Source organism: Ovis canadensis, chromosome 10 (genome assembly GCF_042477335.2).
Source record: "Ovis canadensis isolate MfBH-ARS-UI-01 breed Bighorn chromosome 10, ARS-UI_OviCan_v2, whole genome shotgun sequence".
NCBI classification, from domain to species: Eukaryota; Metazoa; Chordata; class Mammalia; order Artiodactyla; family Bovidae; genus Ovis; species Ovis canadensis.
Genome location: NC_091254.1, coordinates 25945878 through 25972843, shown reverse-complemented (window position 1 = coordinate 25972843; position 26966 = coordinate 25945878). Strand labels below are relative to the sequence as shown.

Here is a 26966-nt window from a genome sequence, read left to right as displayed (position 1 = left end):
CAATGAGACGACATTTGCACTGTGTCACCCGTGAGGCACTGTGGGGGAGTGAATTACCCCAAGTCATCCAGCTTGACTGGATGGGGCATCTCCAGCCAGCTTGAAAGGCGATGCCCATCTTCCTCCAAAACCTGTGTCCTTTCCTCGATGCACTGGTCTCAGGTCACTGGGAATAGACTCGTGAAGAACCAGGAAGATGCTCCTAAAGAAAGCAATGGGTGGTCTCCTGTGATCCTCCCTCCAGCTCGGCCACCCCACACTCTGCAAGCTCTTCAGTTTCTGTCTTAAACTGGCTCCCAGGACATAGCATGTCAACATCAGAATCAGATCCGAAAAGGGAGCGTACATAAAACGTCTAGGGCTAAGCCCTCACTCAGATCAACTGCATCAGAGTATGTGGAGGGCGTGTCCTAACTGCAGTATTTTTTAAACTTTCCTTAAGTAATTTTAACATGCAGCCAGGATGGGGAATCATGGTCTCCAATCCACACACAGTAGCCTCTTCCTGGGCCACACAGATTCTTACATTTCCCAGCTCTGTCCCAGGCCATTCAGATCTGAATCACCGAGTGCTGTCTTTTAAACCATATTACTCTACAGTCTACTGTGGGGTATTTTTACTTTGTTACTATGTTTTCATTAGTTAATATATGGGATATATTTTGATCATTATTATTTGTTATGTTGTTGAGTCGATAAGCCATAGCTCTTTGCGACCCCATGGACTGCAGCACACCAAGCTCCCCAGTTGTTCACCATCTCCTGGAGTTTGGCAAATTCATGTCTGTTGAGTCAGTGATGTTAACCATCTCATCCTCTGTTGCCGCCTTCTTCTCTTGCCCTCAGCCTTTCCCAGTATCAGGGTCTTTCCTGATGAGTCGGCTCTTTGCAGCAGGGGGCCAAAGTATTGGAACTTCAGCTTCAGCCATCAGTGCTTCCAATGAATAATTCAGTGTTGATTTCCTTTAAGATTGACTAGTTTGATCTTGTTGTCCATGGGACTCTCAAGAATCTTTCCCAGGACTACAGTTCAAAAATATCAGTTCTTCAGTGCTCAGCCTTCATTATGGTCCAACTCTCACATCTGTACATAACTACTGGGAAAAAAAACTGCTTTGACTATACAGAGTTTTGTCAGCAAAAGTGATGTCTCTGCTTTTTAATATGCTGTGTAGGTTTGTCATCACGTTTCTTCCAAGGAGCATCTTTTAATTTCATGGTTGCAGTCACCATCTGCAGTGATTTTCAAGCCCAAGAAAAGAAAATCTGCCACTGTTTCCACTTTTTCTCCTTCTATTTGCCATGAAGTGATGGGGCTGGATGCCATGATCTTAGTTTTCTGAATGTTGAGTTTTAAGCCAGCTTTTTCACTCTCCTCTTTCACTGATAATTAAAGAGGGGAAAAAAAAAAAAAGAATCTCTACTAGGGGCCTAGCGTTGGTTTCTTAGGCTCCCCACCTGATGGCCAGGGGCACCTGGTGCTGTTTCCTGCGGGCTGATGGAGCACACAGGCACCAGAGGTCTCCGGAGAAGCGCTGGCCAGAGCTCCTATTGTTTAAAAGGAAATTCCTCGAGGCCCACCGGAAAGCCTCCTACACCGGAGAATCCATCAGAAGCCCACATCCTCGTCGGCATCCCCAGCAAGGCAGTTATGAGAGACAAAGATAGCAACAATGACTGAGAACACGCATAGGGCACTGTGTGTGGGCCGTTCCGAGTGCTTTGCGCATAACTCATTAATTCTCACTGCAGCTAAGTCTGAGAGTCGGAGGGGTACATAAGTGACAGCAACAAAGAGGGGTCCAGGGTACTACAGCCCATTGACATTCATCTCAAAGAAACATGGGTTTTTATACAACAGTGGAATAGTGGGCTGAAAGCAGTAATTGGGAATATGGATACATATTTTTTGTGAGAAAATAAACAGCCTCCACTTGAAAGACCCGCATAATGGGTGGAGATCTCAGTTAAGGTCAAGAGAAGAGGAAATGCTGAGGGCAGACACGGAAGATGTGTAGAACTCTGATAACCATATCTCTTGACGTAACTGTCCTAACTATGATAACCGTAACTACAATAAATCTCGTGAGTCCCTTGGACTCTACAAGAGATCGAACAAGTCAATCCTAAAAGAAATCAACCCCGAATGTTCATTGGAAGGACTGACGCAGAAGCTGAAGCTCCGATACATTTGGCCACCTGCAGAGCTGACTCACTGGAAAAGACTGATGCTGAGAAAGTCTGAGGCAGGAGAAGGGGCTGACAGGGGATGAGATGGTTGGATGGCATCACCGACTCAATGAACACGGGTTTGAGCAAACTCTGGGAGATAGTGCAGGACAGGGAAGCCTGTTGTGCTGCAGTCCCTGGGGTGGCAAAAAGTCAGACACCACTTAGCGACTGAACAACAAAGGTTAGCCAAGGAGTGGGATATTCCCAGAGGGTAAGTTGTGCAGAATAAAAGAGGCACAGAGGGAAGCCTAAGGAAAACACAATGAGGATGAGTCTGGTTCAGAACAAGCCAGAGGGGTTATGCCTTAAGTGGTCACTATGAAATGGGCCACAGCTCTATCAAGAGGATTAGTCCCTGACAGATCCTTGGTGGATTAGGATAGGGTGAGGATAGGTGAGCTGGCTTTCAGAATTCAGCAATGGTCCAGACAGTCCTTTTAAAGGCAGTCTTAGCTTCTGATAATTAGGAAATCTCTAACCAGTCCGAAATCAGCTGTGGGAACTGATGATATGGCTGCAGATTCAGAGGCTCCCAAGAGCCGACGCTAATACATAACCCAACTCAGGTGATACAGACACTTTAGCAACTTGAAGATACAGAAAGTTCACTTAATCACAATTTGTACGGTGTGTGTGCTCCGTCATCTTCAACTCTTCGTGACCCCATGGACTGTAGCCCGCCAGGCTCCTCTGTCCATGGGGTTTTTCAGGCAAGAACGCTGGAGTGTGTTGCCATTTCCTCCTCCAGAGATCTTCCTGACCCAGGGACTGAAACTGTCTCCTGGATTGGCAGGCAGATTCTTTACCACTGAGCCAACTGGGAATTTTAGAAATAGCATCCACACGTTCAGAAGGAAGGGGGTAGAGCTAGTAGGGATGCTATTAGTAATTAAAATCATTTTAACAAATTGTTAACAAAATCTATTAATGAGACCATCCAGTCTATTTCATAGCTAAAAACTTACCAGACCTCATTATGTTGTAGCCATGCGTTCCGGGAAACAAACTCACTCAGAAGGACAATGCAGATGGTGAAGTGCAATTTATTATACTGGCGGGCCCAAGGCAGAGTCTCCTCTTAGCCAAGGAACCCGACCAGTTTTTGTGAAAACCTTATATACCCTAAGTGTAAGTGCCCAAACCCACCTCCCCAAATTCCCTGAAACTAGTCAGAACAAAGGAAGAGAAAGATACGATCAATGTTAACCCGTGATTCATATGCCTTAAGCCTAGGCAGTTAACAGTGGACAATTATCAATAGGCCTGTGGTCACACCCCAATAAGCATAATAGAATTTATGACTCTATTTGGTTACACAGATAATTAGCATATTCTTTTAGGCAATGGAGAGTCTAGGTATGAGCCCTGGGGCTCTTCCATCCGGGGGCCCTGGTTTTCCAGTTGGTGTCATTGCCACAGATCCTGGGCATATAGCTCACAGTTCACAGTCCAGCCCAGGATGGAGTCCTGCTTTCAAGACGGAGCCTGTTCTGTTTCCTCCTCCAATTAACTCTTCTCAGAGGAGTCACCAGGCACTGAAATCCACTGTAATTCTTAAGTTTTGCAGCTACTTAAATCTACAATGTCCAAACATTTTTATTCCACAACATATTAAAAAACTTCAGTCATCTACTAACAATTCTCACCTCAAGGCCTTGAGCCTGTTAAGTCCTCATGGAAAGTTCTTCTCACCAATATCTGATCAGCAAAGCTGTCCAAATGTCATCCCACTAGAAATGCTTTCTTGGCCCACCCTGCTTAAAAACAGTAAACCCTTCCCAACCACATGCTTAGTGAAGAATATATACACACTATCTCAGACTAATTACTTGTCTGTCTTCAGTTAACTGCTGTTTATCTGCTTATCTTTCAATTTTTGAGAGGGGGAAAAAGATGTATTAAAATCTGCAATTATAATTTGGTATTTCTATTGCTCTCTTCAGCACTCTATTCTTGTTCAATATAAACTAAGGTATAAGTAAGTGCATGTAAGTCAACAGTAGACACAGCTTCTCATTATTTTTATTGAGATGACTGAGGTAACAGTTTCAAGTGTACAGCACAATTCACTGTATGTACATACTGCTATATAATCATCATAGTAAGTCCAGTTAATATCACTACAGTTAAAAAATTTTCTATTTACCATTTAGTGTTAAATTTGTATTTTTATCAATGTATATGTAATTCCTCTTTGTCACTGTATTATGCATTAAATTCTATTCAAACTATTACTCCATCTTTATTCTGGTTCATATTAGCTTGCTATATTTCTATCTCCATGCTTTTATTTCAATTTTCAAGTGTATGAACGATTTTAATACAATCTAAGAATCTGAGTTTAACCCATTTATCATCAGTGGTCCATCAGAATTTTCCATCCACTGTAGTCTCTGTTCCTCTTTTTCTGCTTTCCACCAGATAAATTTTCCTTTTATATTTGTAGTTTTTAATAATCATATTCATGTTTGCGCACAGTGAAAAATCCATCAATTTCTTTATCTTTTCAATGTCTGTTAACGTCCTCTTAAGGCACTTCAGCTTGTAAGTCTATACCTCCAACTCTAGCCTTGATGGTAATGCCTAGAATTTTGCTACGTTAAAAATAGCTTGATAACAGTCAACTCTGCAAAGTTACTTGATCACTCTTCTCGTTTTATCTCTAGGAGCATCTTCCTGATTTTGTTACCTCTTAATATTGTTCCAAAAGTATTTTCTACCAGGACCTTTCTAAGTCAAATCTGAGGTTTATATGACTAAGGATATTTTAAAATGCTGTCATATTCTAATGCTAATTTGCTTGGATATACAATTTTAAGCTCAAAGTAACTTTTCTTCAATCCTTAAAAAGCCTTTCATCTTCTTACCTTCAATAATGCTTTTCAGAAACCTGATTTTTCTTCATAGTAATCACTACCTGACATTATAATGATTTGTTTGCTCTCCCCCTACTAAAATATAAACTCCATGAAAAGAAGGACACTTTAGTTCACTACTGTGTTTGTCATACCTGGAACGATGTCTGACACACAAAAGATGCGCAACAAAACACAGACTGGATTATATATAGCTTTTTACCCTGTAGGCTTTGCCTGCTAAATCCATTCCTCAAGAAAGAAACCAGGAATTTCCTAACAGTCCAGTGTTTAGGATACTCTGTGCTGCCACTGCAGGGGGCACAGGTTCCACCCCTGGTCAGGGAAATAAAACCCACAAGCCATGTGGCAGGGCCAGAAAAGGAAGAAACCACAAGAAACCTAAAGGCAAATTCTGAAGTCATGACACAATCACACGAATCTTTGCCTTTTCCTATTTGTTCCGATAAACCTGGCAAGTTCAAAGGACTTCTCCTGCTGAGACTAGAGATCTCACTAAGTACTTAGCTCTCAGATGCATCTCCTTTAGCTTTCCAAAACTAAAAGGTCCTCTGCCAAACTTGGGATAGGGTGGAGGGACGTGACTGAGGGACACGATACAAAACCCTTAGTAAAAAGGATCCCTACCCACATTACAGGTTTACAATGCTCACACTCAAAGTGGGATGGGAGGAAATAGATATAAGCTCTATACACAGAGGAACATACCACTGGGCCTCACTAACCCCAGTGGCACTCTTTTCCTGCCTCTACACCTCCACTGTGCCCACCCTATGTAACTCAGAAACTCCAACGGTCCCAATGGAATCCTTTTTAAAGACTGCTATTGAAAGCACAATTTCCACATAAATTATGATTAACTGGCACCTTTTAAAGAAATGGCATTTACTGATAGTAACATGAAAAATTACATGTTTCCCAGGGTATTTAGTGACAAAGATAGCCTACTTCTAATATTGTTAAAACACTAAAAAGAAACCAAACTGTTGTGGCACTAATATTGGTAGGTGGTTATTTTTTTTAAAAACAAACTTGTAAAACTGTGATAATTTTGAATTCTCTCAAAGAAAGACTTTGCAAAAATATTTTGATAGTGTAAAGCTATAAAAAAACACAAGCAATTTTGATAGTGTGAAGCAATAACACAAACACAAGTAAGTACAAAATAATTTATTACAGTATTATACAGGTTGGCATTATTTTACAGTGAATTCTTTTCTCTCAACAATTATGAATCTAAATGTAAACAGCGTGAAGGAAAACAATTCTAATTAGAACAGTTTCTCTAAATAAAATCTCTTTTGAATTTATATCTTAAAAGGAAGTATTAATGTTACAGACATATTTATATGGTTCTGAAAAAAACGTTCAATGATGCCATTACTGTTTTCTGTATGAGACAGAACAAAAGATGCTGCTGCTACTGCTGAGTCGCTTCAGTCACGTACGACTCTGTGCGACCCCACAGACGGCAGCCCACCAGGCTCCCCCGTCCCTGGGATTCTCCAGGCAAGAACACTGGAGTGGGCTGCCATTTCCTTCTCCAAGAACAAAGGCTATCCTCCCCCTAAATATTGCTCAACAACACTATGTTTTAATAGTTACACTGTTGCAGGGAGGAAGCTAATCCTGACTCCAGGTAGGAAACGGTTTCTTTGACTTCTGTTATTATGATCACACTTAATGGCTTGGCTGGAGGACCCTGGCCCTGTGCTTGCCTATAAACTAAAGTGCCTTTGTTCAGAACCCTGTCCACCTGCAGATGGCAGAAGGGAGAAATTAACACATCCCCCGACTGAAGCTTGCCATTCTGAAAGATGTTTGCAAGACTAACAGTCTTTTTACTTTGCTTCCTCAGCTCCCCCCATCCCTGATCTATAAAAGAACCTGGCATCCAGACCCTGTAAGATGGTTATTTTGAGGCACTGGCCTGCCATCTTCTCGGTCGGCTGCTTTCCAGATAAAGTCTCTTCCTTGTCTCAACAGCTCGTCTCTGGGATTCACTGCCCTGTCATGTGGCAAGCAGAGTGAGCTTGGACTTGGTAACAAAACTAGTTGATGGTCTAGATTCTCATTGTGCTGATATTAAAATGTATTTAATAGTCAATGTATAGCTGTAACAGTAAGACTATCTCACTGAAATCTGTCTTCTGCCCCGTCAAGCCCTCCTGAAGCACACTACTCATATATAGACTAAATTCCCTGGGGACACACAAAGCGATTTAGTCAAAAAAGCATAGCTCTCGCCTGTGGGTCAAGACTGACCTAGACATGCAACAAAGACACTACTGAACTTCCATGGAAACAGGCAAACGGATCCCCACACCCTGAAGCATCAACATACAACTGCACCACCCTTATTCAGCAGGCAATAGCATTTTCATGGATATTAAGAAGAAAATGGTACATCAGAACAAAATTAAGGTGGAAAAAGTATCACACTAAAGTTAAGCTTTAAATAAATATTTGCCAAAAGGAGTTCCATACCATTTCTGACATACAGTTAATACTTGAATATTGATGTGCTTTAAAAAACAAACAGACAATAACAAAACAAACCAAGAAGGGATCAAAACATAAAATTCTGAAATGAAACCTGAATCTAAAGAAAATAATACAGTGGAGCTGGATTCAACTTAGGTTAATTAAGAAATCATCGTTACAATATGAAGTGACAGCAACCATCACAATGTTGATAAGTGAAAAATTTAGGACAACTGTACAAGAACAAACAGGTAATTGTAACAGATTTTTACGTAAAGTGGCAGAGTCAGATAAAGAATAAAATAAGCTTACAGAATACTCCATTCAAAAAAATAATATCCATTACAGCTGACCCTTGCGCAAAGCAACAGTTAGGTGCCCTGACCCTCCGTGCAGTCAGAAATACACTAATAGCCTGCTGCCTGTGCACACACAGCTCCTCCCTACCTGGGTTCTGCATCAGATTCAACCAACCACAGATCACAGAGTAAGGTAGTATTTACTACGGAAAAAGTCAACACGTTAAGTGGATCCTTGCAATTCAAACCCATGTTGTTCAAGGGTCAATGGTATTTCATTTCCTATCTATATTAAAATACAAGCTGGAAGAGAAACCTTAACCTGAATTCAGCTTTGAGTCTAAGAGAAGTCAGCTTTCTAGAGGATTTCAAGTTTCATTTGCCAAGACATCACAGTTGGCTGTGGGGTTCAGAGCCGCGCCGTGCCTGCCGACTTCGCTCAGAGCGGGCAGGAAAGCAGGAGTGAAGGGGAGCAGCTTGTGACAGGCCATCCTGTACTCCTCATACTGGGAGTGGCAGCTCCCAAAGCTGCCATCGAGCAGCGCCTCAGAAACCTTTATTAAAGTCTATGTAAACAAGGAAAAAGAGAAAATTATTTAAAAAGTAGTCTGGTTAATAATCACCTTAATCAAAAGATGCAGTTTGTTAATTAAGCAACAGAAAATCAACAAGGCCTCACTCTAAGATAACTTCTTGCTGTCTATAACAAGTAATCACCACAGAAAGGAACATTAAAAAATCAGTTCTGTGAGGCCTTGAAAAAGCAACAGAATTCTAATACTTTAAAAAGGTGAATCTCTGAAACTATAATCATTTAAGTCGAGTCGCTCGGTTGTGTGTGACTTTCTGAGACCCCCACGGACTGTGTAGCCTACCAGGCTCCTCCGTTCATGGAATTTTCTAGGCGAGAGTACTGGAGTGGGTTGCCATTTCTTTCTCCAAGGGATCGTCCCGACCCGGGGATCGAACCCGGGTCTCCCACATTGCAAGCAGACACTTTACCCTCTGAGCCACCAGGGAAGCCCGTATCATTGAACGTGTCCTTTATCAACAGTAATAGTTCCCATTTACTGAGTGCTTACTACATGTCAAGCACCTCACAGTTCACTATTTCAGTTAACTAACTGTTACGCTAACTCTGAGATGGACCGTCTTTTCATCCTCAACTTATAAATGAGGAAAGGACGTTAAAGAGGTAAATTACCTAACATGATACAGCTCAGAGTGAGCAGAGCTGAGATTCAAATCCAGTCGTAACTCTGAAGACCCACTCAGGAATTACGTTGCAAAGAGATGTTTTGTTAGCTCACTCGGTATCCACAATCTGTGGCAATCTGTTGGTGAAAAATCTTACCTTTACATTTTTATCTTTTATAGCTTCATCCAGTCTAGTGGCAATAGCAATTGCTTTCTCTTGCCTTGACTTGTCCAGAAAATACATCATTTTAGCACCTAAAATACCAAGACATTTCAAAACCAGTAAATGTGGACATCTTACATTTGATCTGAACTGACCAGTGACTTAAAATACAGCTCCAGGTACCCAGTCAGCAGTGGGCTGCACGGTGGCCTTTTTCCCCTAACTCCCTATTCCATGATATCCCACTGACAGCTTGGGGCCACAAGAAAATTATTAGTATTACGTTTAGACACACACACACAGGCCCCTACAAATTGGGGCTTTTTCTGTGACAAAGAGATGGCTGTGAAACATTTACCAGGAGACCAGGGTTAACAACCCCATCTCCCCGAAATGTAAACATGGGCTACCCCTGTGGCATCAGTCAATATTCCAACTAAAATCATTTCTGAAACATGACACTCTACAATAAAACACCTAAGGAGCAAACTATTACCAGAGTGGGGTGATAGACGGACAACAGGAAAATCTTCGCACGCTCATGAAGAAAGTAATTTTTAAAGCTATTTTAAAGTAAAATCCAATTTATGTTCCCCCTATAAATTCATGGTCCATGTTCATTTTTTATTGGTCTTTTATTAATTTATATTATTATTAATCTATAAGATTAGTATGTATATTATTAGCTTTAATCAGTTACACATCTGTGAATATTTTCCCTTCTTGGCCTTTTGACTCTCTTTATGGCTTTTTTTTTTTAGTGAAATAAAAATTATCTTTTTCTGAGAACATAATGTTTAGAAAGGCATTTCCCATTACTACAACAAAGAAATATCTCCTTCCATTATCCTGTGTTGTTGATGAGAAATTCTTACCTGCCCTTACTACCAAGAAGTGCTGTAATTTTTCACAGGAATTAACTTTTTTCATAGATAACAGAACCAAGCAGTGTCCCTTTACAACAAGAAAGCTTAGGTTAAAATATTTAAATATCTGGCTTAAAGTAGGCGCATAGTTAATTAGATTATGTACTTCATTTATTTTGTCCCCAGTTCCGTTTCCAGTCTTCTTCTAGTTTGCATTTAATGCTACCTTGTCATTTTATGAATTTGTATAGACTGCCTAAAATCCTTCCTGTAACAGGGCAGGATATAGTAAGTCCTCAAAACACAAAATATATAGAGTAATAAAAATACAAGAAAAAAATAAGTCTCACATAACCTCAACATTCAAAGTCAACCATTAAAGCTTTAATACACCCTTGTCTTCAGCTCTTCTGCTATGGGTATTTTTACACAGCTGAGACTGTATTATACGTCAAGTCTGTCTATACACTGTTTGCCCCTGTTGTAAATCTTTTGAACAGACATCACTTTCTATCACCACCTGGTGGTCCATCCTGTAGACCTACTACTGTTCCCCCTGTAACTGGACATCCATTAGATTTGCTTCCATCCTTTTCTTCATCCTTACACACAGAATTCCAGTTAATACCTTTGGCCTTAAAACTCTTTCTTTGCTTTGGATTCTTTAAAATTATTTACACAAGTATGAATAGCTATAGCAGAAGACAAAGTTCTTGATAAAAACGACAAACTGTTCTCCTACTTGGTCAGGCCAATTCACACCTGCAGCAGTAAAATACAAGGCTGCTTATACGCTACAGCTTTCCCATACTTTAGCCTCCTTTTCTCAGACACGAATAGCCTTTCCTTTTAGGTGGTAGGTTAGGTTAGAGATCTTTCTTATTCTCAGGGGAGGCTTGTACTGCTGTGAACTTCTCTCAAGAGTTGCTTTGGCGGCATCCCATAGATTCAGTATGGTTGTTTAAAAATAATCTTTCCTAATCTGAAAGATCAAAATGGTACTGTGTGCTTTTTCTCTGATAGTTTGATCATCTTGCTAAATACCAACCTGAAAGCAGATGCTGAAGAGAGGTAGCATTATGTTTGAGAAAATCCTCATTAAAACTTTCCAAGTCCTTGTTAACAAATATTTTCTGCATTTCCTGAGATAGAACTTTGCTCACGATGTCTGGAAGGTTACTGTGATTAGACACTATAAAAACAGAACATTTGTAGTTTACAGTATGTTTGGCCTGTCCTTTGAAACAAAATCAATTGAAATACATTCATATTTACTATTAAGCCTGATACATTTTACATAATAAAAATAGGAGTGCTCCTTTGGAATATAAATATATTCCAGCTTAAATTGCACTGATTTCTAACATATCTTTGCTAGTATCTTCATTTAAGTACTTTGCAAACTTTTTTCTTTGTACTAATCTCTTTCATGTCCAGCTTAATAGAAGATAGGTGAACTGTCATAATTATTTTTACATAAATATTACCCTTTTTATACTTACCAGATTTAGAGAATTTAATTAAACATTCATGTAGCCATGGGTTATTCTTATTGATAGCAAAAGCTCGTTTAACCGACTGCAGCATTAACAGAAACTTTCCTATGTCAAAAAAAATTATAAAAGTAACAGCATCAATATTTAAGTATGTTATTTTATTCCCTTTATTTTAGCCTCACTTAAAATCCAGAAACAAAGTATTATCTTTCCTATAATCTTCAAAAGCAAAATTCAAAGTTGATTTTGGTTATCAGTGACACTTTTATTTTCTAAAGAAATGCTTGAAAAATCATGAAGAATTACTTCAGGTAAACAATCTGTTCGCCTATTCAAATAATTCATTTGATCATAATATTCTAATCTACTACTCAGTGAAGTTTTGAGTAGCAAAGGAAAAAGGGATTAAGAGCCTTTGTGGGAGGTTGAAATGAAGGTCTAAGAAACAAAAACAGATCTAACTCACAAACATTATACTGAATATGGTCACCAATAAAATAAAAAATTAAAATCTGAATCCAAACTATTACCTTTTCTAAAATATATTTCAAATGCTAACAGATGAGTGTCAATGTTATCAGCAACAAGGTTCTTAAGAGGTATAAGAAACTTGATAGCTTCTTCTAATGGATTTTCTATCTATTTTGAAACAGAAAGAAAAATTATTATATTTAAAAAGCAGTCACACAAGTCAAATTTCCCCCCAAATTTTATAGTAATGCATAGCTGAAGTAATCTACATAGTTCTTTTTATATAACTAGGAAGCAAAAAACAATTTTTAACTATCAACTATAAACAAAGTATAGTCAATACTTTTCAAAATGGGAATAGCTCTATTGTTTTCATGATTAGAAAATTCAAAAAAATTTTATAAAAATTAAAAAAATACAGAAAAGTGTTCTGTAGACTTAATGAAGTGGTACTACAAATACCATTATACTACCAAGCCCCTTAAACTACAGACATTCTAAAGTAAGGAGACAAATACAACTGCATGATGTAATTGAAAAAAAGTCAAGTTTAAAATACTAGATTCACAGTGAATAAACTAGAAAGCTAAATATTTCCCTAAATATGGTTCCTAAATAACTATTAATATTTTGAGAAAATTGTGGAGATAAGCTACTATTCTCTTTGCTGCTAAAACATTATCTAGCAAAGTATATAAAATGCTGCCATATTTCACTGTATTGCTGCTCTAACAAATTACCAAAAATTTACTGTATTAACACAAATTTAGGGATTTCTCTGGCGGTACCATGGTTAAGACTCTGTGCTCCCAGTGCAGGGGGCACGCATTCAATCTCTGGTTATGATAAGGACAGAGTAAAGGGACAAAGTAGGTGATTAAAGTTAATCCCACGAGGGAATTTAAGTAGAAAAAATGTGGGCGACCTCTTTAAGTTAATGATTACTCAAAGAAAGCAGGTTTACTTAACCACAAAACCAAGCAGCCTTGCTTGGCAGCAAAGTCCTGCAACAGAAGCACAGGACGTGCCCCAAACAATAAAAAGATGGTGGCACGAGGCCCACATCCTGCCCAGTGAGCTCAGCGCATCAGTGATCCCGAGGACGTGCACACACAAGAGAGAGCAATGTGTGACCCGAGCCTGACCGTGTAGGGACAAGAAAAACGTCCCGGCCCAACCTGGAGGAGGAGCAGGTGATGGAAGCACAGCGTCCGCTCGAGAAGACACACAGGTCCTCTCCCTCCTCCTCACTCGCGATTTGATTACGGAACTGTAGCCGACCATGTTCTCGGGCGTGGCACTCCCCCACCTGCACACCTGTAAGCCTCCCAAGCGTCTAGTCTAACGGATCACTTGGCTCTTGCTGAAGTCTCTCTGCACCGAGACATACAGGACTGTGGTACTGGAGTTCTTTGGAGACCCTCAAATGACACCAAACGGTGTCAGTTGGGCCACCAAGTTCCCTCATGCCGCACACTGCAGCCAAAACGAAACAAAACCCCACAAATTTATCTGACACGGTTCTGCAGGTTAAAAGTCCAACGTGGGTCTCACTGCACTCCAAGAGGACTGCGTTTCCTCTTGGAGGTTTTAAGGGAGCGTGTTTCCACACCTTTTCTCGGCCTCTTCAGGATGCCCACCTCTCCTGTCTCAGGGCCCCCACTCTCCTTCACAGGCAGCCACAGAGGACAGGGTCCTTTCCCATCACTCAGCCCTCCCTGCCTGCTGCCCTCCTCCCCCTAAGCCCCTGTGATTAACTACACTGGGCTCACTGGGTAGTCCAGGAATCCTCTCCCTGTCCAGTTTTTTATTTTTCAAAATTTTTTGGCTTCACCATACTTAAGGCATGTGGGATCTTAGCTTACTTGTCTTATTTAAAGGCCAGCTATATATAACCTTAAATTTCATTTGCCACCTTAGTTCTCTCTGCTATGTAACGTAACATATTCACAGTTTTCAGGGATTAGAACATGAACGCATTTGGAAGGCTATTATTCTGCCTCCCACAAGTACAATTCTACCTATAATCTGCATTAGCCCAAACTCACATATTATCACTTAAAAGTTACTGATGACCATCAAAATGATCTTAGCTAATACTACAAATTTGGCTTCTGATTTACAGATTCAAATAAATCATATTTATGGTCAGCAGAGAATTAAATAATACAAATCGTATCAAATAAACACAGTGTAGTCATCTCACCCTTTCTAATTTTTCAGGCAGAAGTTCTTCTTTGAGACCACTGGTTTCTTCTTCTTCATCCCGTTTTTTCTTTTGATTTTTTGGTTGATGTTCCCTTTCCACATGCTTTCTCTCTTCTACTTTAGCCTTTTTCTGAGCTCTTCTCTGCTTGCTAAGCATTTTCTTCAATTCTTTGGCTGGCAGGTTTTCTGTAAATATTCAAATGAATGAGAACTCTGAGTCAGTGCTCTCAATTTCCTCATATTCTTACTCAATGCATACTATTAGTATACCTGGCCTTCCCTGGTGACTCAGAAGGTGAAGAATCCGCCTGCAGTGCAGGAGACCCGGGTTCAATCCCTGGGTTGGGAAGACCCCCTGGAGAAGGCAAAGGCTACCCACTCTAGTATTCTGGCCTGGAGAATCCCATGGACTACAGTCCATGGGTTGCAGAGAGTCAGACACAATTGGGCAACTGTCCCTAGTGTATCTGGGGGGACGGGGAGGTTTTGAGACAGTGTATTCCTAATGACTGACTTACATCTGGCACACCAAGGGCAACAGCAAACGCTGCAGCAACTGAAATCGACCAGCTCTAGCCTAGCTCTTCCTCCCACACAATACACGGGCTTAGGCAAATCCTCTCTCTCAATCTCAAGTCCCAAACTGTATAAAGTAGACCTGAAGATTATCCTTTTGGAAAGATTCAAGAAGTGAGACAAAGCACACAGGTATAAGTGATCAGAAATCTGCTCTCATGCCACTATTTCTCAAATATTCTTGGGTACTGACGTGTTAGTGAGTAAAACGTTGTATTTAGATATTCTCATTGGCATTACTCTTTCCAGTCAAGTAGGTATTAGAAGCTGTACAAATATACTTTTTTCTCTAAAAAGCTCAGTTATTTTCAATTACCATTTTAAAAAACAAAACAGCCCATAAACATCAATTACAGGACAACACCCTATCAACTTTTTCTGTCTTCCCCCTACTTTTTTGGGGGTATAGCCATTATCTAATGTTGCCTTCACACTCATTTGATAATATACTTTTTCATCACTAAGTTAATGACATTCTGAAATTCTGTGTTCTCAAGTCTCTTTAAGCAAGTCTCTTTTTAGTTACCTGAATTTCTTTCTTGTTGTTTGCTTTCACTGGTCAAGGGATTATCATACAGTTTCAAGTATATTTCAATAGCTGATCTAGCAGCCTTGAAATAAAATCCATGTCTCCTGAGTATATCTTCTAATCTCAGAAGGTCAACGTAGGCCCGAAGGGTCATCTTTCTCATGCAGTAAGTATGGAAGTCAAACTGATCGTCAGTTATCTCAGAAAAGTGCTTAAAAACAAAACCACAAAGTTATCCCTTATATTTATGTCAATAACACCTACTTTTTGAAAAGAAAATCATAAAAAGCCCATAAGATAATGTAAGCAGTCGCAATTTCACTTAGTTGCCCTCTCCAGGGTTTAACATACAAAGGACCTCAAGTTGTTCTTTGCATTCAACTTAAGCTTCTCTTCCTTACATTCCATCCCCATTCCCTATAAATCATGTTTCAAGATACCCAATTTATATGTAATAAGTGAGATGAGGGGAACTTCCTGGTAGTCCAGTGGTTAAGCCTGGAGGAAGAAATGACAACCCACCCCAGACAGAGGAGCCTGGCGGGCTCCAGTCCATGGAGTCACTGCTGAGCACCAGCAGTGAGGACCCGGTGCTTTCAACCCAGGCTGGGGAACTAAGATCCCGCAAGCCATGTGGCACAGCCTAATAAAAGAAAGGCAGATGCCCAGGTCATTCTTTAAATCTGGAAATTAGAATATACCAATATTTTAGTTTTAATAAATACTTCTCAGTATTCCCTCAAAATCAGCAAGGTAGAGCTAAACAGAGCTCTCAATGGAGACTAAACATATACAGGTTTACACTGAATGTCTATGCATCAGATGGTTCTACTCAACCATGACCTCGTCAAGGACAAACCTGTCATATCCATCCCCACTCCCTGGCACAGGGCCTAGCACAGAAGACATTCAGTAAGCGTAATATGTGCCAACTCAAGAGAGAAGCTGCTTTTCAGGCATGTGACTTCGTAATTTCCTACAGCCTCAATTATTTAACCTAAGTTAAGAATAAAAAATATATATACAGCCAATCTCATAGGTTGTTAGGGGATCAAGTAATTATTTTAAAGTTCATTCTAAACATAAACTGCTTCACAAGCACAGAGTGTTATAGCTTTCTCTCACTCATTAAACTCGTTTATCTAACTATACCCCATTTTAGCAAAAGTTTTAAATCTGGAGTCTGTGTATAAATAAGCAAAGTAACGTTTTTCTAAGGAGAGAGCTTGAAGCTTTCAACTGATTCTCAAAGGGCCCATGGCCCCCAAAGGGTTAAGAACTAATCCCTTACATGAAAGAAAAGATGACTAACTCCCCAACCAAACAATTTATACTTTTATTTTCTTCCCTACGTGCATCTCCACCTCCATCTTCTTTCTTTTTCCCTACTTCAGCTGTTCCAAAAATATATAGAAAAATGAATGATTCATTATACAAACACAGATCAAACTCTTCTGCTACTTCATCTCCCTCTGTCCTGGGGGCCTAGTAACTCATTCGATAATTTTAGTTATCTTGGTAACTAGAAATACATCATACACAGAATTACATTAAGAGCCTGATATTCTAAAATATTAAGATAAAAAGAATAAATGTACACAGTGTAAGGGAAAGAAACGGTGAAAAAAATGACTATTCCACATTAGTTTATATTTACTACTTCACGAACAATGCTTTAATGGTATATCTGAAAGTTTCATTCCTCCCATCAATAAGACAAATCAAATAACTTTTTTTAATGAAGGCATTACATAATTGTTCACGGTTAATATAAATCACATTATACCTAGCACTATAATATCTTAAAATTCAATACAACTGACTGAGGAAAAATGGCAGTGCCCCAAATCATGGAACACATGAGACGAAAACGCCTAAGAGGTTGCAGTGTTCTTAGGGCGAGAAACCTTTATGTGTAAAAAAAAAGAAAAAAAAAGGCAGATGCAAGTTTCAAGAGACATTCCTAGAGCATGAGGTTTGAGTGAGGTCTCGAGGGAGCCACACGGAACCACAAGCGTGTAAGCCGCCTCTTTATCAGTAACCGCCCATAGGCCGCCTCTCTCCAGCCACCGTCTTCCAGAAACAAAGCAACCCACTTATCCTAGTGTGTCTGAGGCTTTCTCAGTTCTTGCGCTCAAAGCCCTGTGTCTCAGGAACCTGCTCAGGATGGCATATTCCTACTTAAGAACAACTAAATCATCTTAGGCTGACTTTCTTACCACTTCGTTTTGAAACGAACATGGACAAAGAAGTTGCAAAGACGGTACAGGGGTGTCCTATATCCCCTTCGCTCAGTGTCCCCACCAGGTTACATCCTGCAGTTAGCTGCCAACACGAAGAGCTGAGATGGGCTTGATGTGTGTGAACAGTTCCATGTGACTTCACCATACGGAGGTCTCTCTAACTACAATGCAGGGGACACAAGCTCAGTTCCTGGGTGCGGAACTATTGGGTCCACGTGCCACAACTCTGAGAAGTGTGCACGCCTCAACAAAGATCTCGTGGGCGGCAACGCGGGCCTGACACAGCCATACACAAACAAACAAGTAAAAGAAGTAATAGCCAGACCAACCAGGGCAACGAGCAACTCTTAATTCCTTTATAGAAAATCTGTCGTTATAAAGTAAGTGTCAACTTGATAAAGATGAAGGCGCAATGGAAGATAAAGTGCGGGCTTCCTTGTGGCTCAGTGGAGAAGAATCCCCTTGCCAATGCAGGAGACATGGGTTCACTCCCTGATCCAAGATCCCATATGCTGTGGAGCAACTAAGCCTGTGCGCCCCAACTACTGCCCTTGTACTCTAGGGCCCTGGAACTGCAACTGCTGAAGCCTGTGCGCCCTGGAGTCTCTGCTCTGCAACAAGAGAGGCCACCACAATGAGAAGCCAGGTGCTACACCTAGAGAAAAAGTCCACACAGCACTGAAGACCCGGCACAGCCATAAATAAATAAAATTAATAATTAAAAAAAGATAAAGTTATGAATGTCCTATGGTTTTGATCTACTGGAAACCTTAGATCTTATCAAAAAGTTTTAGAAATATGCACTGCTCCTCTCAGATATAAATCTACATGCTAAAATAATGAGAAACTAATCACCTGAAAAAAAGGTGGGGGGGGAAGCTCAATTCTTGAAAGAAAAAATAGTTAAAAATATTATTCTGAATACAAGTTTATAGCCAATAGTCTGAAGGTGGTCATTCTGTCTTATTTTTAATAAAGCTTAAGTTCTAAACATCGGATTGGGTTGGACTACATAATCACTACATGTAATCTTAAACCCTGTAAGGAAGGCAAGGAGGAGGCAGAAAAAGGACTACAGTGGACCATTCTAGAATTCTAACATTTCAAATCCAATTAGTAAGAGTGCAAAGCAGTACGTCCTAGGCGGAAACTGCCTTCAGTGAAAGAATTCTTGAAGGCAGAAGGACTCAAGTCCTTCTTGGAACTTAGTTCTCTATTCAATAACCTTCTATTTAGAAGGTCAACTGCAAAATTATATATATATATAGTGTATATATATATATATATATTTTTTTTTTTTTTGCCACACAACATGTAGATCTTAGTTCCCTGAATAGGGATTCAAACTGTGCCCCCACTGCATTGGCAAAGCACAGTCTTGACCACTGGACTGCCAGGGAAGTCCCCAAAGTTTTATTTTTGAATAAGGTGCTCGTTTCTTTACTAAAATATTTAAAACCCAGGCACAAAGGTAACTCAAATAGGTATCTGTTGTATCTTTTAATTACGTAATTACTCCTAAATCCTTACAATTGTTGTCATTAAGAATTTTCTTTTAGATGACATTAATGTTATTAGAAACTCATTTCAGAGAGCTCTCTGGCGGTCTGGAGATTAAGAATCAGCCTTCCAATGCAGGGGACCTGGGTTCCATCCCTGGTAAAGGCACTAAGACCCCACAGGCCTGGGGGCAACCACACCTGCTCAAGACAGGGAGAGCAGCCAGGGCGCTGGGACGACTGAGCCTGTGCACCACAGCCGCTGAAGCCCCGCTTCACAAGAGAAGCCCTCGCGCCAGAACTAGCGAAGCTCCTTCGAGCCGCGACAGAGACCAGCACAGCCAGCATGGGACAGAAGAGTTAATCATTTCAGAAGCATTCATCAGCAAACAATCGCCCTCTCTACTCTACACTAATGTTTCTCCTTTTAGCGTGAATTACTCACTATAGAGACTAGCTTCTAAGCGTAATGCGAATAGGATCTTTTCTTCTGTCTCTGCCTCTGGCTGTATTTTTAAGGACCAACAGCAAACCCTAAAGATACTTAGTAACGTTTCCAACGATGATAATTACATAACATAACCAGAGGGTGATGATTTCTACCATCTCTGATAACCAGTGATCGTCTGTTAATTTTTTTTTTCCTTCAAAAATGCTTTCTACCAGTCAAAACACATTTTTTTAAACTGGAAATACAGGTGACCCTTGAACAATACCATGTGGGCCCACTGATATGTGAGTTTTTTCCAACAGTAAATTCTACAGGACCACGTGATCATGGTTGGTTGCATCCATGGATACAGAAACAGGGATATGTTGGAACCACGTATACAAAGGACCAACTGTAAGTCACAGGGAGATTTTCAACTTCCCAGAGGGTTGGCATCCCACACTCACTTTGTTCCAGGGTCAACTGTAGTTATTCAAAACCACTAAAAACTCAGGAGAAAGCATAGTCTAAATGAAACTTAGTAATGGAACAGCTGGTAATCACAGTCAACAATTTCTTAATAAAAAACATTAAAAAGAATAAAGTAGTCACTAATGCTAGGAGGAATGGGACTAGAGATGGAGAAGTTCCCAATGATCCCAAGGTGCTGAAATCTGACTTCCACAGAAAGTCTGATCAACTCCTAATTATAGTCGTGCTGGAACAACTAATATGTAAGTGCCAAGCTACAGCTCCTTGAGAATGTTCTGGGTAACAGAAATGCATCTTTCCTTAGTAACGAGCAGAATGCTTTTAAAGTGACGATCGTCTAGGATGTCAAAACAAGCTAGTGATCTATGGTTTGGTCACTGAAATCAGAGCCTGACTTAAACTTAGGATGCTTGGATATTGCCTGAATATTTCACATATCATCCAAAGGCTTTACAGTTTCCGAGGAGATGAGAAGGGTTTTCCCCAGCAATCAGCCATCAAGTTTAGGCTTAAAAAGCAAAGAACAAAGCAAAAGCTACACTACTTCTGAAAGGGCTCTAACGGAATCTTAGTTCCAGTTCCCGACCAAAGCCACCCCCTAAGAGGTCCAGCCTTCCTTTGGGCAACTTCACAACTTTCATGTGGGGAAGAAGGCCAAAGTGGCTGCCAGGGTGCAGACCGCAGGCTCACCTGACTGCGCCAGCTCAGGACGGGGCTGCCGAGTGACCCCTGGCTGAAGGCTGCTGAGGCCTGCCTCGGGGGTGCATTGCGGCTCTTTTCCTCCCGTGGTCCATTTGGAAGGAGAGTGCTTCGGAGATGACAAAGAACAGGAAAACAAAAATTCACACACAAGGAAAAGAAAAGTCCCCCTTCCTAAGGCACATCGCACACAAGATCCTAGCAAGTCGTAACATAAGCCTGCAAGCCAGCCCCACGTTGGGTACAGAAGTGCAGGAGGTGAGAACACACACCCTGGGAAGACAAACTGGAGAGAGGCTGACTACAGAGCAGATCCTGACACAGAGCGGAGAGAGGTGGCCCTCGGCCTGTGCATCTTTCCAGGCTGGGGATGAAAATCAAGTAACGGCCCAATTAGGAAAGAGAAATTTTGAGTACATGTTAGTAATAGCAACAGTAACTTAACTAATCCTTCTCTTCTTGCTTCTGACAAAAATATGCAGACATGTCTACCTCATTACCACCTGAGGATCCAAAGAAAGGAATCATTTATTCACAATTTCTGAATGTTTGAAAGGCTAAAGATCGATAATTTTTTCACAGTGAAGTTTTCCAAAGTTGTTAGAAGAGGTAGATGAGCCCTTGTAGAAATCTACTTGCTTTTCTGGAGAAAAATGAAGCCCAAACTCTTGTTAACTTACCCTTTCGACTTCATGGCACTTTTTCAAAGCATCCCCGTACCTGCCCAGGCGCTGGTAAGCGGAGATGCACTCTGTCTGAAACCACATGCACTGCATCTCATTCAGGTTCTCCATGGCAGACGTCCCTTCCTGAAACGGAAGCAACCACAAATAAAGAAAGCAAACGACACAAGAGAGCCCCAAAACCCCGTTTTCTCTTTTACAACAATGTCTATGAGGATTACGGCGACAATAAGTAGCAGTGACAAATTATATAATAAACACATCAACGTGCTTCCGAAAGGCTCCTACCAACTTGAAACTGTATGCCTTATTTACCCAACTCTCTTGAGACAGTCAACAACCCACACAGAAAAGACTACAGGTAACTGGAGCTAAGTTTTAAACACCAAAGCTTTCATTTAACCTATTTAAGACAGGGATCCTATGAAGCACCTGTCTTCTGTCTATTAAGCAAAAGCCACTTAACCTTTCCCTTGCTGACCTAGGATCACTGCTATTTGCAACATTGTTTTCAAATCTCTTCATAGTAGTTTCCAGCCTGCTTTTCAGTTTTGCAAGTCTCCTCCCTCCACATCAAGCCATCAGCTGTCACTTCCTTTCATAACTATGTCTATGAGGATTATGATGACAATAAGGGGCAGTAGTGAATTAAATGAAAGAATATTCGCTAATTCAGGCCCAGTGTGTATCACGGGAGAATGCAAAGCACAGAGTGCCTGGTCTCAGTGCAGGGACGTGGAGCTCTGCCACAATGTAGGACAGTTATTTAAAATGCATTCTACGGGACCCCAAGAATGACAGCAAAGATATGGGTATATTTACGTAAGTTCAGTCTTCCATTTCTTTTTCACACCCACTGTTTATCAGTTTAATTTTCAGAATTCTCATTGAAAGTATAAAAACCAGTTATCTCTGGGTAAACAAAATTATGGTGGCATTTTATGTCTTCTTCATGGCTACAGGTATTCCATCGTTTGATAACTACATATGTTTATAAGAAATTAACTGTATTTTTCATTTCAAAACTTTACCAACCTGAACTATTCAACCTGCCTCAGCAACTCTACAAATATTATAAACTGAAAAATCTGCAAGAAGGAAATAGGAGCACTTCACTTACGTATTACAGAGCAGATGTGAACTGGTATGGAAGTCGTTAGCAGCCCTCCTCCCCCAGCTCACTGCTGCCCACCACCATCAGGGACTCGCCTGGCCAGTGAAGCAATGCGTAACTAACTACATGGCACAGCAAGCTGTCAAGAGTGGACGGCTGGAGGCGATTATGACGAGCAAGCTGAGCCCGACTTTGGGAACTATCTTCCTCAAACAGCTGAACTTGCCCCTTCTTTCTCACTCTCCTGGGTCTTTTCAGACATGTCCTAGTTGGCCGTGGTCTGCTGCGTGGGTGTTTTGTTGTTGTTTTTTAAACTACTGAACTTATTTAACTTAAATACTCTCATTTCTAATTGTACTTCTATTGTACTTTACTTCTCTACAGGGCTTCCCAGATGGCTCAGTGGTAAAGAATCTGCCTGAAAATGCAGGAGACAAAGGACACAGATTTCGATCCCTGGGTCAGGAAGATCCCCGGAGAAGAAAATGACAACCCACTCCAGCATTCTTGCCTGGAAAATCCCAAGGACAGAGGAGCCCAGCAGGCTATAGTGCACAGGGCTGCACAGAGTCGGACATGACTGAAGCGACTTAGCACGCACACACCAGAAGCACATGCACGCTCATCAACCACAGTAAGCAATCACACTTAGGATAGGAGCTAAATAAGATTAAAAAAAAAAGACGACAAATATGAATTCCAAGGAACTATACCAGCAAACTTCACGCATCACCAGAGAATTCAAGTTTAATTTTACTAACTCAGACAATGACATGCTATTTCTTACCCTTGTGAACTTGGAGCACATTTCCTCTGCTTCCTTTATCATATTTGCCCGAAGCATATACTTTGCGCATTTGGAATTGATGAATCTATCAGCCGTATCCAAAGACTGAGCTTCATCCATCCACTTGACAGCTTCTCTGAGATTACCCATATGCTTTAAGAGATCAAAGTATTAAAGACATCACTGTTATGATTAAGAGAATATGGGTACGATACAATAGAAAAAGTTCTTAAAGACAAATGAGAAATGTTACATATATGTCAAATCTATCTAGAATTTTTTAGATACATTAAAATTCATATTTACTAAGAGCTGAATGAAACGATTAACACTGACTATATGACTATGCAACATAGAACTCCTTAGGATTATTAGCGTATGGGGAATAAATAATCGGGGTGCCCTAAAAGTTATCTCCACACAGAAAACTCCATGGGTCCTTAAATGGCCAAATTCTTCAACTATTCAAAATACATGGCCAAGATTTTACCTTGTAAATTTTTGCTTTCATATAGAATAATTCTATTAGAGTTGGAGTGCTAGCAATTGCAGCATTAATATAATCCAAAGCCAAAGAATACTGCCCAAGCTTATCAAAGTGCTGTGCCAGGAAGTACTGAACCCAGAGTAGTGTCGTTGGGGGTTCCTTCTCCCCGTTTTCTGCAATCAAACAAACACAAAATTATTATAAGGAATGAGGCAAAATGAAGCAACTCGCTTTCTTTCTCCCAATGCATAATGAAATCAATAACTATTAGAATAAAAATCCAGTAAACATGACCAATTTCAACAGAAAGAGATACAACCTCAAGCCACCAAGTTCAGGGAGCAGCAGCCGAGCAGAGCAATGATGCTGCTTTCACAAGCTTCTACCCACACCTCATGCCAAGCAAACAGGCTGGGAGAGGAGGCAGGTTAACCTAACTACAAACTCTCAGGCTGAGAGCATTAAGGCAGCAGGTCCAGGAAAAGCCAAGGAAAACAGCCTGGAGAAAACACAACCCTAACCACCACGTAAAACTTCCACAGAGGCAAGAACTGCCAGGGCTTACGTGGATCGTCCAGGCCTTGACACAGACCAGGGAAACCCCAAGTTGAAGGGTATCAGGAGGGTACACTCTTGACAAGATTGTCACAAACAACCATCTGACCTCTATCTGGGTCCCCATTCTGTGCCCTGAAACTACAGAAGAATAAACAAGAAAACACCTAGCTCTCAAAATGGGTATCAGAAGGGAAGACACACAGGTATAAAATGAGGTAGGAAGAGCAGAAAGGAGAATTTACTCATGTTACCTCAGAAGACAAGAAGGTCTCCTAGACTAGCTGACCGAATGAAACGACAATACAAACACACAAATTAACATAAATCAAGACACAAATAATAAATATAAGCAAAGAGCCAAGCATTATCTTGCTCCTCTCATATACACTGTATTTAAGGGGGGTTAAATATCTGAGGAGGAAAAGTTCTTTACAAGAACTCCAGCCAACATTAATAAATGCAGAAGGAATGATGATCGGAAGGAAATAAGGGATCAAGGTAATTTTTGCAGTGGCTGCAAAAATCATCAGGTAAGTGACCGATAAGAATCACGCACGGCCAGATTAGGCTGACAAACATCTAGATTCTGATGAATCTGTGTTTCACAAGAAGACAACCAGAATGTCTTCGGCCTTCAGATGTGCTGTAACAGGAAGTTCAAAGTGTCACCTGTGAAGTACTCTAATCAAGCCTATAAACCTAGGGGACTTCCCCAGATGAACAGTGCTCAGGACTCTGTGCTTATACTGCAGCGGCAAGGGTTCAGTCCCTGGTCGGGGAACTAAGATCTTTTATGTTATACAGCACAACATGCAAGAAAGGAAAAAAAAAAGCCCATAAATCTAACTTGAAGTTTGTAAGAAATATGGATGACAGCAAGATGTATTAAACGCTACCATGAGAAAATAGTCGGCAAAATTCAAAGCATGGTGCGTTCCATGAGACAAATGACCTTTCAACAAACAGCCTTTAAAAAGAGGGGAGAAAGGATAGTACCACCCAAGATTAAAAGAGTATCAGAAACATAACAAATGTAAACTGTGGACCTAAGCTGGATCCAGATTCAAAGAAACCAATTATACATTTTTTTAAATAGTCAGGAAAATCTGCATGTGGACCAGGTGTTAAGATGTGTGGCCTGAGAGTTCATTTTGTGGAAGACACACTAGGGCTCCCCATGGCTCAGCAGTGAAGAATCCACCTGCAGTGCAGGAGACGCGGGTTCCACCCCGGGTCAGAAGATGCCCTGGAGGAGGGCATGGCAACCCACTCCAGTACTCCTGCCTGCAGAACCCCATGGACAGAGAAGCCTGGCGGGCTACAGGCCATGGGCTCGCAAAGAGTCGGACAGGACTGAGCACACGAACACAAAACTAGGAATTCAGGAAAAATACATCTAAACATTAACTACTGGATCTTGGTCAAGCTACTCAACCACTGGACTCTGTTTACTCATATTAAAATGAGGTTAACTCCCACTTCACAAGATTACGGAAATTTTTAATTACTTTAGGTTGCAAGTGCTCTTCTCATTTCATTCACTAATTAAAAAACTAGTGAACAGCTATCATGTAGCACATAATGAACATAATTTTACTGTAAGTGATTAAAAATGGACTGAAATGAATAATCAAATTTCAACTCAATCTAATTTAAACTTACCATAAGGGCTAAAAAAGTCACATGTTTTAAGAGAGGTTTCATAATTAGTAACAAGCTCCTGGATTATGGAAACCTGTTAAAGAAACATAGTTTTAAAAAATATTTTATTAAAATATTTTATTTATTATGGATTAAATTAGATTTGGAAACAATATACAGTTTATTTCAGAACAATAAATTAACTATAAATTGAGATGCCTGCTTTCCCCACTCCCACCCTCCATGTTAGAAGGAAAATGAGAAAAACACAGAAAATGTACTGCTATCTTTATTAATAGTAAAACAGAATCTCATTCATTTCTCATCTCAATAATTAGTTTCAATTTATGAAACTAATGGACACATTATCACTAGTTACCACACACTCCCTTTTGGCCAGTGAACACACCTGTGTAATTTATTAGCAGTTTATCGCTTTTTGCTTCCCACTGTCACAGGGTGAAGCTGTAAGCCATTATATTCTCAGACTTTCTAAAATGCCAATACAAAAACAGTCAAGTGAAATAATCTAAACTACACAGTGAGTTGATGGAAGAAGTTAAGTAAACTCGTAATTAAATGTCTAAACTCTGTTTTCAGTGATCATTTTAATAAATTGTCATTCTAATGCTATACTTAGGTAGGACTAAAATATCATGAGCTACACTGCAAACACGCTATGCCCAGAAAGCACAAAACAAAAGTGACATGAATTAGAGTGGCAGGAAAAAAGCAGCTTCTGTGTACAGGCTGTAATGTTCAGAATGCATCAGAAAATATAGCCATCTTACTTATGAACTTCAGAAAAACAAAGGTCAAAAGTGAAGAAAAACAATTAAAATTTATAACAGTATGTGATCAATACAGTATTATTTTTATAATAATATATTTTTATAATAATATATTATTATTACTTTAATACCATCCCACTGACAG

At 40.3% G+C, this 26966-nt stretch overlaps 1 protein-coding gene across 22 annotated transcripts in view; it reads right to left on the bottom strand.

The window, feature by feature from the left end:
- Window positions 1-6263: 6263 nt before the first annotated feature.
- The window catches only part of NAA16 (N-alpha-acetyltransferase 16, NatA auxiliary subunit), a 64031-nt gene continuing 43328 nt past the window's right edge, over window positions 6264-26966 (bottom strand). For 8 of the 22 annotated variants that reach the window (XR_011259324.1, XM_069601237.1, XM_069601227.1 and 5 more), the window contains 11 exons: window positions 26052-26124; window positions 23835-24004; window positions 23345-23497; window positions 21441-21569; window positions 15395-15608; window positions 14291-14478; window positions 12144-12252; window positions 11620-11718; window positions 11166-11309; window positions 9246-9343; window positions 6264-8457 (listed from right to left, as the gene is read on the bottom strand). Coding sequence is in view for 14 of the 22 variants with exons in the window: in XM_069601237.1 (XP_069457338.1) it covers window positions 8260-8457; window positions 9246-9343; window positions 11166-11309; window positions 11620-11718; window positions 12144-12252; window positions 14291-14478; window positions 15395-15608; window positions 21441-21569; window positions 23345-23497; window positions 23835-24004; window positions 26052-26124 (1575 nt within the window). In the remaining 8 variants the exon portion in view is untranslated. Of the gene's footprint in view, window positions 8458-9245; window positions 9344-11165; window positions 11310-11619; window positions 11719-12143; window positions 12253-14290; window positions 14479-15394; window positions 15609-20751; window positions 21264-21440; window positions 21570-23344; window positions 23498-23834; window positions 24005-26051; window positions 26125-26966 lie in introns of those variants that run through there. The other 14 variants (XM_069601226.1, XM_069601228.1, XM_069601229.1 and 11 more) reach the window with 7 other exon arrangements.